The sequence below is a fragment of the Eublepharis macularius genome, chromosome 13, assembly GCF_028583425.1.
Source record: "Eublepharis macularius isolate TG4126 chromosome 13, MPM_Emac_v1.0, whole genome shotgun sequence".
In the NCBI taxonomy this organism is placed as follows: domain Eukaryota; kingdom Metazoa; phylum Chordata; class Lepidosauria; order Squamata; family Eublepharidae; genus Eublepharis; species Eublepharis macularius.
In genome coordinates, this window is record NC_072802.1 from 33,616,243 (window position 1) to 33,628,108 (window position 11,866).

The window sequence follows — 11,866 nt, forward strand, 5'->3', positions numbered from 1 at the left end:
CGGTCAGATAAAAAATATAAAACTAACTGCTCATCAGAGTGACCTTTAAACTTGCATAGAAGGGAAACAGAGAACACATTCTGAACAACTCTTCATCATGCACGGCGTTTAAAAGAAAGAAGGCGAGCTGGACGAGATAAGAAGACGCTCCAGGTTCGTAGCACGAGGCTTCCACGCGAGACCGGAGACCTGGGCTTTTCACGCAGGCCTGAGTCCCGGCACCTTTCGGGCAGCAGGCGCGCAACCCCTTTGACAATGCATAACATTGGAAAGGCTGCAAACCGGGTCGGCAACCAGAGCCAGGTGGGGCGTTCCTAGTTCCAGTTCCAGCCCTCGAGAGGCGGAGCTGACCCGGCAGGAAGCGCTTGCGTGCAGGCTGGCGGTGGCGGTGGCCGGCCCTGCTCCGCCGCCATGCCCAAAGTGGTGTCTCGCTCCGTGGTTTGCTCGGACACGCGGGATCGCGAGGAGTACGACGATGGCGAGAAGCCCCTGCACGTCTATTACTGCCTGTGCGGGCAGATGGTCCTGGTTTTGGGTAAGGCCGTGGCGGGCGGCGACCCTTTCGGAACCCCAACTGTGCGTCGGCTCCCTTGGCAACTCAAGCCGACTGCGTTTACTGGCGAGAAAGCCCCACGCATTTCAGTTGCGCTTCTTTTCGTCCCTGTAAAGGAGGGGCGGGGATTAACAGTTCAATCCTATGGTGAGTTACTCCAGTCTAAGCGCAATGGAGTAAATAGACTGGAGTAACTCTCCATAGGATGGCACTGTAAGGGCCTCAGACTTCGTGTGCGCGCGCACCTTTCTTAACTATAGAACTGGGGTAGGGTTGCCTAATCTGGGATGGGAAGGCCTGGAGAGGACAACATTTGGGGAGAGGAGGGACCCCAGCATAGTATAACACCACTTTCCAAAGCAGCCATTTTATCCAAGGGAACTGATCTCAGTTCTGGAGATCATATAATTCAGGGGGATCGCCAGGCCCCGCCTGGTGGTTGCCAGTTGTAGGTGGTGTTCCGGAAATGATCCGTGGTAGACCCAGAATAAATAATTATATATGTGACAGCAGTTCTCTCCATAGTTAATAATTTTCTCAGGGAAGCTATTGCCACAAGATTTGACCGCTAATTTGGATAACTATCAATAATTGGAAGGGATTTCACAGACCATCTAGTCTCCCTGCCCAATGCAGGAACAACCTGAAGTATTCCCGATAAGTATTGTCTAATTGCTCCTTGAAGACTGCCAATGAGGGGGAACCCACCACATCCCTAGGCAGCCGATTCCATTGCTGAATTACTCTTAATGTGAAATTTTTTCTAATGTCTAGCTGGTACCTTCCCTCCTGTAGTTTAAACCTATTGTTTCAAATCCTATCCTTTGTTGCCAACGGTGACAGCCTTTTAAATACTTAAGAGAGAGCAATCATGTCTCCCCTCAACCTCCTCTTCAAACTGAACATTCCCAAGTCCCTCCGTCTTTTCTTGTAGGGAGTTAGTGTAGTCAGCTTCTGCGTGAAACAAACAGGAATTGTAAGCATCCCTTATGTGGTATTTTCAGGTGGGTAGCCATGTCGGCCCACTGAAGAAAAGCGAGATTTGAGTCCAGTAGCATCTTAAAGGACCATAGAATCATAGAGTTGGAAGGGGCCATACAGACCATCTAGTCCAACCCCCCTGGGGTTGGACTAGATTTCCAGGGTGTAAGCTTTCAAGAGACAAGCTCCCTTCATCAGATCCGAAGTCTTTAAGGTGTGCTAACTGCTCTTGAACCTTACGTGGTGCTGAGAGTGAAAGCCAGTTTTATTTTGTATTGAAAACAGAATGAGTTAAATACAAAACAAATACTTCTGTGAAAAATGTGGAGACTGGAGGGGGGCGCTTTTGGCTTTCTGCAGGTGAACATTTGGTATGTCTCTTGCTGTAGGAAAAAGGCTGGCTGGTTAAGCTGTCGTAGTTTGTTGGTCTTGTTTTCTGCAGATTGTCAGCTCGAGAAACTGCCCATGAGACCGCGAGACAGAGCCCGGGTGATTGACGCTGCCAAACATGCACACAAGTTCTGTAACACAGAGGAGGAGGAAAATGTGTATCTCCGCAGGTAGGAAAATTCAAGCTTCTCTGGAAGGACCCTGAGCAGTCAGGTTCCAGCAGTGCTATAAAAAGTGTAGGTCAAATGCTTAGTTTTCTCACACTTTCACCTGCCCTGACATCACTGCTTCTGCTCTGCATGGACATACCCCGCCTTTGTCTCCTCTTTGTACCTCCTTTCTTCTTTCTGCCTCCTGTCCCCTGCCCTATCTCTGGCTGCCTTTTTTCAGATCTCTCTCCCTCCCCCCATCTCCTGCAGTGTTTTCTTCCCACCCTCTGCCCACTTCTTATTCACTCTTTTCCAACAATTATCTCCTTTTGGGAACCAGCCCAGGTTGTTGGTTGCCATCTGGACTTGTTCTGATTACCCAAAAATGCCACTTGTTTTAATTTTTCTTCTTCTCAGCACTATCTGCACATTCACATCACACTGTTACTGGCAGGTGGGAGGGACGCATAGTCTTTTAAAAGTTTTAAGTTTTAAAAACGTTTTGTTTTTTTCTGCAAATGTGGTTTCCCCCCCAGATGTGCAGAAAGATATTCCTTAGCCATGGGTGGCTCCCCCTTGTTGATTTTTTTAATTTGCATGGTATGGGGCTGTGTGATGATTTTAAGTGTGTGTGTGTCTTTAAATGCTTGATATGGTACAGAGGAAGAGTGGGGTGAAAGAACAGGATGGGTGAGTGAGATAATTGGTTGATGACTGAGAGTGTGGGTGGAGTGAACTGCTATTTTTAGTTACTGAGAGAGAGAAAAAGAGGCTTTCTGATTTAGACAAGCAAGCTGTGTGCAGCCTGAACTCTGTGTGTCTGAGAGTAACATTCATTCCATTTGAAGCAGGCAAATTGTGTGTATGCCTGAGAGAAAGCCTATGTATATTTGAGTGAGAGATTGACCTATCTGAAGCAGGCAAACCGTGTGTGTGCTTGAGAGAGAAAGTTATATCTGTGTGACTGAGCCTATGTAAAGAAACTTGAAGAACTGAGAACTAGCTTTGAAACCATCAAGCTTAAGTACTAGTGTCAAAGTGATACACTTCTTGTAAAAATAAAAGGGTTTTTCCTCCATCCCAGAGTATATATTATTCCTATATCCCAATCCTTTCCTCTCGTCTACATAGTCCTACAAAGGAGCCTGACGCTTGGGCATGTTATTAAAGGGGAAATTTAAATTAACTATTTTGGAGCAATCTACCCAGAAGGTGTAAGAAGAGAGTCAAAGGCAAAATCTAACTGAAAAATAAAGGATCATAAGAGGCTGCCTATAGCTATTACATATATGATGATGTGACAAATGGATATAAATCCATAGCAGCGCTACTCAGCATCCACTTTTCACGATTATGTTTTGAACTTAATGGTAATGTGCAGAACTGCAAGTTTCAGATCTCTTCACACGTAGGTATTTTTGTAAAGTGTTCAGTTTGATAGAATATAGACCCCAGTGTTTGGCTGGTGTCTCTTCTCCTAGTAAGCGCTGCTTGTTTTTCTTCTCCAGGCCAGAAGGCATTGAACGGCAATACAGGAAAAAATGTGGAAAGTAAGTATCTGCTGCAGAATGTATTCGGATTACATCGAAGGAAGGGGAGTGTACTTCTGTGACTTAACATTAAATCCCATGTTTGTATATTGTGCGATACTTCAGTCTGTTGCTCAAAAGGCATGGCTTCCTGAATTTTAATGTATGTTAAGGTGTGTTTATGCATCCTGATTTACATATTTTCTGATTTACTGGCAAAGGATCTGGGGAGGCTGTTGTTTTGGAACAGCTAGCTAGACGCAAAATTAACGTTTGTCTAAATCATGGCTCCAAAATTACTTTAAAATCCTAATTGTCACGTAACATTTTTATAAGCATGGTTTTATCCAGCACCTGGGATTTTCCCAGCCCAAATTTGGACTAACAGTTCAGTAACAGATTTTTTATGCAAGACGAGCTCTGTGTGACACTGAGAGATCTCTGTCTTTTGGTGCTACATCTCTGAAGATGCCAGCCACGGCTGCTGGCGAAACGTCAAGAACTACAATGCCAAGATCACGGCAGTACAGCCCGGAAAACCCACAACAACCATCGTTCTCCTGCCGTGAAAGCCTTCGACAATACAACGAGCTCTTTTATTCTGCAGATTCAAAACACGTGAATTGCTGGATCCAGCAGTGCTTGGCTGATAGTTTAATAAAGTTGTATCCCAGTTGTCTTAAGCATGTGCTAATAAAACAATACTTTAGTTAGCACACAATCAAAAAGATACTGTGTGATATTAAAAAATTAATATTGAGAGCTGGAGTAACAGAATGGCTGTGACCTGGGAGGTGCCTAGTTCAAAGTTTGCCACAAATGCACTGGGTGGCCCCAGGCGAGTCAGTAATGGCCTACCTCACAGGGGTGTTGCAGGGTTTACAAGATAGTGTATGTGAGAAATTAGAACAAAGTTCTATATAAATATTAAGCACTGCGAATACTGGCATTTTTCTACTGCTTTCAAATGTTCATAGTACTTCACATATCTTATTTGATTGCAATTGATTTATTGCTTATTGCTCTTGTTCACAATGGAACAAAACTGATACCAGAACACCAACTCAGTTCTGCTGGAATGCCAAATTGAAACAAACCATCCTTTCCTTTTTCTACAAAAAAAAAAAAGAGTTTGCTCTCTTCTTCCCCAGGTGTGGACTGCTCCTCTTTTACCAGCACCAGCAGAAGAATGCCCCGGTGACATTCATCGTTGATGGCGCTGTAGTCAAATTTGGACAGGGCTTTGGAAAAACAAACATTTACACCCAGAAGCAAGAGCCACCCAAGAAGGTAGGGAGATGTGTGCCGTGGTTGTAACACCTTGCGGGGAGGCGGAAAGGGTCCCCATGACAGGAGATGCTGCATTCGTGGTCCCAAGAGCTAGATCCTCTGTGGACCATTGTGATTTGTATGTCTTATATCTTTTGTAGCAATAAGTGCATGAGCCTTGTATTGGGGGGGGCGGCATCCCCTTGAGCCTTAGATAACACAGCCAGTCCCTGGCTTAATTGATTTATTTATTCCCTGCCTTTGTCTTACATCGTTCTTTTCTCTTCCTTTTTATCCCCATAATGACTCTGTGAGGTAGGGTTAGGCTGAGAGTGTGTGACCGGCCTGAGGTCACTCATCAAGTTTCCATGGCAGAATTGGGGATTTAAACTTGGGTTCCCCAGATCCTAGTCTTGCAGTCTACCCACTACACCGCACTAGCTTTTGACTTTCTCAGTCCCCTTTTCTTGTTTCAAGAAACTTGAAATCATCATGCAGAAGGAACTTGCCTCCTCATTGTCAGGACAGCATTTCTCTCCACTGGCTGGCTGGGGTTCTGGTGACTCCTAGTCATACTCGGGTGACTTCTGGAGGAAAAGTTGCCTCTGCTTCCTTGCACACGATGGCTGGGGCAGCTGGTTGTGTGTATGTATCTGGGGCTTCCCAGGTGGCACCATTGAAAGTGCTTGTGGCTGCATTTTCTCACCCCGCAACCTCCCTCCTCCCCCTTTCACTAAGGGAGAAGTTTTTGAATCCCATGGTGTGCATCAGCATCCCAGGGCATCAGTGCAGTGGTCAGAATGCTGAACAGAGCTGCCAGGTCTCCCATAATAGCTCCTGGAGATAACTTCCAAGCTGGTAAAAGGCAGCCAGAAATCACTGTCAGGTCAATGGCATGATGTCATTTCTGAGGCAAACCTGGAAGTGACATCATGCTGTTGGTGTGATGACACTCTACCCAGGTCCCCCAGCCTCCAGTTTCCTGCTGGATGTTGGCCATTGGCTGAGAACCCTGCTGCTGAGCGATGAAACTCACTGAATGAATTTGGGCCAGTCACTCGCTCTTGGCCTAACCTACCTCAAGGATTGTTGTGAGGATAGAATGTAGGAGAGGACACTGCCCTAAGCTCCTTAAAGGAAGGGCAGGATTTTTAAAAAATGGAAAGTATTTGGCATGGCCGTATTTACTTTTCTCAAGGCCTGCTAGGCCACAGAGCCACCACAGAGGGGCAAGCAGCACAGCTCCTGATACTGAGTTGTGGTCTACAATACGAGGTCTCAATGTGGGCACGCTGAGGTCAGGTCCCTTCAAATGGAGATGCCTTTCTCTTCTCACATTGGACGTCACACAAAGCTCCTCCCGTGTTGTGCAGTAACAGAGCTTTCTGTGTTTCCTATGCCACAAACTATCCAAATAAATAAATGAACCTCTTGTTTGGTTCCTAGGTGATGATGACCAAACGGACCAAGGACATGGGCAAATTCAGCTCAGTCACCGTCTCGACCATTGATGAAGAGGAGGAGGAGATTGAAGCGGTGGGTCTTGTCTGCTCTTCCCACAGCAGCAAACGATGTCCAGAAAGACTTCTGTGAAACACTGGCCTGTATCCATCACGTTAAGAGAACTTACATGCCCTTAACATCTTAATGTCTTAAGAAGGGAGTGGTGATTTTTCATTGATCCTTCCCTTTCACTGCCGCCCAGTGACCACCCCCCCCCCCAACCAAATTTTGACCTTGGAGATTCAGTAGACCCTCATGAGCAACGTGATAGGAGGAGGGAATTCCTAAGCAGACTTAAGTACCTTTCATGTAGATGGATACAGGGCACTGTTTCAGAACAGTGGGCATGGGTCCCTCCACTTCTGCAGCTTCTGCCTTTGTTTCTGCTCTTGGGATCCTGCCTCAGGCCTTCCTGTTCTCCTAGACTTGTCTTTTTTACACATCAGATGCATACATATATAGTACACCCAGTGCCCACATCACAATCTGGTTTTGTAACTTGTCTCTGTTCCAAAAGCCTTTTGCCATTCAGCTAGGGGTATGGAGAAGGGCTGTTTGTCCAAGAAACAAGTCCAAATCTTCCTTGGGCCATTGATCTAGTTGGATGATTCTTCACATCCTGGCTGATTTCTCTGGCCTCTTCTCACCCAGATGGCTACATCCTGTGCCGATGTGGCAGGAAAAGACCATCTTATCACAGTCTTATCTGGGAGTTCATGCTCCAGAAGAGGGAGGAGGTGCTATATAGTTAACATTTTAATGTGTGCCACAGAGCAGTGCTGTGTTCAGCCACAAAGTAACTCTGTCAACTGTCTTGTCTGTTTTCCAGAGAGAAATCGCAGATTCCTATGCACAGAATGCCAAGGTGATTGAGAAGCAGTTGGAACGGAAAGGCATGAGCAAGAGGAGGCTGCAGGAGCTGGTAAATTTAATCCCCCCCTCCCTTCTATTTGTTTTGAGACCACGGTCAAGGAGCTAAGACAGAACACACTGGAAGCTCTATCTGGACAAGACAGAGGTGGTGCTTGTCTGAACAGCTGGTGCTTTAGAAGGATTTGGTGTAGTGGTTCAGAGCACGGGGCTCTAATCTGGAGAGCCGGGTTTGATTCCCCACTCCTCCACCTGAAGCCAGCTGGGTAACCTTGGGCTAGTCACGGCTCTCTGGAGCTCTCTCAGCCCCACCCACCTCACAGGGTGTTTGTTGAGAGGATAATAATAACATACTTTGTAAACCGCTCTGAGTGGGCATTAAGTTGTCCTGAAGGGTGGTATATTAATCGAATGTTATTATTACTATTATTATTTATACCCACTTGTTTGGGATGGAGTGAAGATGGCATTTGCAGAGCAGGTTATGAGCTTGGGGGGAGTATTCATGGACCCAGCCTTGCTGTTTGAGAAGCAGGTTGTCAGAATGGCCAAGAGGGCCTCCTTTCAGCTACATCTAGTTTGCAAACTCTGTCCTTTCCTATGGTTGGGTCCAGACTCAATTTTTCACTCACACAAGTCACTTATGTAGAACGGAACCTTCCTTCCTTCTCCCTCCCACTGATCCCCGCCCCCCCGAATGCTGCTCATGGGAGTCCAGGGTTCCTCAGGAATGGTATACGCAGCAAATTGGAGATTGCAGCAGGAAAGGGGAATTGGCAGAAATCACACCTCCACTTCTGTTATCGGATGAGTTTGTCTGGATCCAACCTATAGACTTGGCTGACTTGGCCACACTAATCCATGCTTTTGTAGCCGCACCTTGACCCACGAGAGAAAAGCAAGGCATACATGTTATAATAAAAAAAATAGTGGGAAGTTCAATGCAATTATTTTCTTTCATTGCTGTTGATTGATCAGCTTCACTTGCTTTGTTCTTTTAAATAGCATATCTCAAGGATACATATTAGACACTCTGCCAATTATTGGTGTGAAATTGTTGTTTATAAACCAACTTGTCATCAATAAGACCCCAAAACAAATAATTGGTCAGATTGATGCTATTATTCCTGGAAGGATAGTAGTCAGTTGCTACAGGAAAAGCTGGGATTGCACTAACTAATGGGAGCATGGTGACGTATTACCGTGTGGGATGAGGTATTTGATTGATGAGATGATCTCTTGGGTTGGCCAATTACTTCAAAGGTGAGATGGCAGGTTTGAGTTTCACATAACACTTCACCAAAGAAGAAAGTAAGAAAGGCGTAATGTTCAAAGACTCATTTTTTCTCCCACTCAAAAACTTGGTATTTCCTGCTAATCATTGGCTGGTTGAGTAGAGCAGTGGCTTTCAGACTCATAACCTTCAAGTAAGCTTTTTCTTGTTGACTTGTTGGGCAGGGAACCTTAGTATGCAGGGAGTGGGCTGTCCCTTTAACTTACCAGAAAAGTTCTTGGAGGGCTACTGGTGGCCAGGATTAAGCTGAGTCAAATAGCCCCGTAGAATCTGTTCACCTTGGATCCAGGCTGCAGAAACAATGACACTGGTTGTGGTTTTGTAGCAAGCCTATACTCACTGTGGTCATCGTTGCAGTACAGTCTGAGCTGACCAAACCCTGCAGGGCCACTGGGCTCAGTTTGTTCCAGGATCTCCCAGTCCACTCCGGCTCACATGTCTGATATAGAACTGCAGTCCACTGCAGAGGATTCTGGGACATGGTCTAGGATGCACAGCTGGTCAAGTGTGGGGGGCTGTCTGCAAACTGAATGCTTAGAACATAACCTGATGATCCAACATAACCAATACTCACTGAACGTTGCACTTTGCAGGAGAAAATTGGACTGAGCAAGCTAACTTCCAGAGAAGCTTGTCCTCCATTAATGATCCTCTCATTAATTAGGAACTCCTAATAAGCTTCTGAAGAACACCGGGATTATTTGAATCCCACTGCAGTTCTTCTGCTTCTGTTTCATTTGATGGAATATTAGTGTGCAAAAAACAAAATCCCTTTTTTCCCTCCTTAATTTTAAACCAGGCTGAACTGGAAGCGAAGAAGGCCAAAATGAAAGGAACACTCATCGATAATCAGTTCAAATAAGAAACCATGAACTATGGTAATCACTGAGATGTTTCGTTTCTGAAAATGGAAAAAAGCCTCAGCAACTCCCGTCCTGTTTGGCGTGCTACGTGAAATCCAGACACATCTTTAAAAGGCACTTCATTGGTCATTAACTTAAAAGATGGGAGTTGGAACTGTTCTGTTTCTGAGATGGATTCTCTGTTCTGTTGTGCGCGATGTAGTTAACATCTTTTGAAACTTTTTTCCCATTGGGACGTAATCGATGCTTATGTTACTGGCAAGCAACCTGTTCCTCCCACCATAGTCTTCTGTCGTGTGTGTATATAAAAGTATTAACATGGGTAATATATATTCAAGACTTTTTAATTACTTTTCACGGATAGGTGATAACACAGAAACAAACTGTACAAAAAATAAAACCTTGGTAAGTTACTTTTTTCGTCCGCACGTCCTTTGAAACAACCTGTGGCATCTATACCATGTAAAAAAGTTCCTCTTCTGTATGCAAGTGTAATACATTTATTATATTTACACTCCTGCTCTTCCTTTGGAAACTTGGAGAGTCTTTTCTCTGGCTTCTGCTCAGGCATTTCCAGGTATTGACTACCCCAAGAACTGCTTAGCTTTCAAAAGTAAAAAATATAGATGGCTTTAAAAAGGGGATTAGGCAGATTCATAAAAAATAGGTCAATCAATGGCTACTAGCTACGGTGACTAAAAGGAACCTCTGTATTAAGAGGCCGCAAACCTCTGAATGCTACAGCAAGGAAGGCCTTGGTCTCTGTGTCCTGTTTGTTTAGCTCTCTAGGGCAACAGGGTGGCTGCTGTGTGAAACCAGATGCTGAAGTAAATGTCCCACTGGTCTCTTCCAGCAGGTCTGTTGTGTTCTTAACATCCTGTGTGCCATTAGACTATACATGGGCTCCAAAGAATCTCCCTTAATTTCTCAGAGAAGGGATTTACAGAATGGCAAGAGGAAGGAAGTATCATTTTTGCAAGAAGGATGGATCTCCCAAGAAAAACAAAGCCCATGGAAATGCTCTTATTTTGATTTTCTGTGCTGCAAGTTGACCAAAGCCAGCAAGATCCCAGAGGTCAATTGCAGCTGCCACAGGAATGTATGTCTAGTTTCAGAGCTTTGCTTATTAAATTAAGGGATGCCGAGATAGGATGTAATAGATGGAGAGATAAACTTGGATGCAGTGCTTGGGCTGTAAATACACGTCATTTTCATTATACAAGAGCCCCATTGCAGTAATGCTGTTTGGCCAGCAGGGGCCATCAGAAACCAGAACTGGCAAAACCAGGCCCAAAGCCTGAGCAGGTTGTATTCCGACATCGGTTTTTGAAGCGGCATTAAACCAGGATGTTTACTGACCCAGAGTGTTGCTAGGCTCATATGCACGCCCTAAACCCCCTCCCACCATTCACAAAGGGAATCCTAATTAGAAGCCACTTCCAGTTACCTGTAACATACAAATGTAGGTACACTAGTTAACCATAGCTAATTTCCCCTTCACAACTAGGATTCTAAAGTTGGATGAAATTCTACTTTAGAATCCTGGTTTATGAGGGGAAAAATTGCTTGACTTAACTTGTGCACCTGCATGAGTATGTGACCAGAAACCAGAACATAGCTATTCAGGATTCTTTCCATAAGGCGACACGGGAGGAAGTGAGGCACGTGTGAACCGTGGAACAAGCTGGGTTCATATGCATCCTGGCTTAATGCCATTTCGACTGAATACAGCCTCAGTTTCATGTACTGGCATGAAAGCAGTGTCCTTTCTTGATTTCCTAGAGAAATAGTCTGTGTTAAACTTTATTCTGTATTATTTATTTAGAAAATTTATATGCCACCGGCTCAGGGCACCTCTCAATACAACAAAGTCATAAAAAACAGCAACGTTAGTAACATAATTTTTGTTGCTTTTTTCCACAACTCAAAAAGAGACAACAATTTTTAAAGAATCAGAAGACAAAAATGCTAGCCAGGCCTAGTATGATAGAACTGATATCTAGTCTGATCCTTCAAAAGCCTGCTGGAAAAGGTTATGCTATGTTCTTTATACCATCTTTCCCTCGAGGAATACAGGGTAGTAATATACATGGATCTTCCCTCCTCCATTTGATCAACAATCTTGAGTGGTGAACTAGGCTGAGAATGAACGGCCCAGAATCACCCAGGGAGCTTCATAGCTGAGTAGGGATTTGAACCTAGGTCTTCCTAATCTTAATCTGATATCATAGGCTCTCTAAGAGATGCACTAATATTTTTTTCAAAGGCAAGCAGGAAAGTTCCTGTCTCAGCTCCTCAGGGAATGCCTGCTTTTTGCTGTAGTTATGACAACAGATATTGGAAGGATTTGTGAATATGTGGAGATGCTACTTGACCTCTAGGATTCTTCACATACCATTGTTTAAATTGCCAGAAGGCTTGGGAATAGATCTTGCCCCATTTTAATGTCTGTGTCAGCCACTTTC

General features: G+C 44.7%; 1 protein-coding gene across 1 annotated transcript; it reads left to right on the plus strand.

The window, feature by feature from the left end:
• Nucleotides 1-382: 382 nt before the first annotated feature.
• STEEP1 (STING1 ER exit protein 1) lies at nt 383-9,814 on the plus strand. Its single transcript, XM_054995802.1, has 7 exons — nt 383-535; nt 1,977-2,094; nt 3,582-3,623; nt 4,754-4,892; nt 6,318-6,407; nt 7,204-7,296; nt 9,338-9,814. The coding sequence occupies exons 1-7, from the start codon at nt 412-414 to the stop codon at nt 9,398-9,400; spliced, it is 669 nt and encodes a 222-aa protein (XP_054851777.1). The 5' UTR covers nt 383-411; the 3' UTR covers nt 9,401-9,814.
• The last annotated feature ends 2,052 nt before the right edge of the window (nt 9,815-11,866 follow it).

Coding starts and splice junctions, on each gene's coding strand:
- STEEP1 (XM_054995802.1), top strand. CDS start 412: ATGCCCAAAGTGGTGTCTCGCTCCGTGGTTTGCTCGGACACGCGGGAT. Junction 536..1,976: donor GCAGATGGTCCTGGTTTTGG/GTAAGGCCGTGG, acceptor TGTTTTCTGCAG/ATTGTCAGCTCGAGAAACTG. Junction 6,408..7,203: donor AGGAGGAGGAGATTGAAGCG/GTGGGTCTTGTC, acceptor TCTGTTTTCCAG/AGAGAAATCGCAGATTCCTA.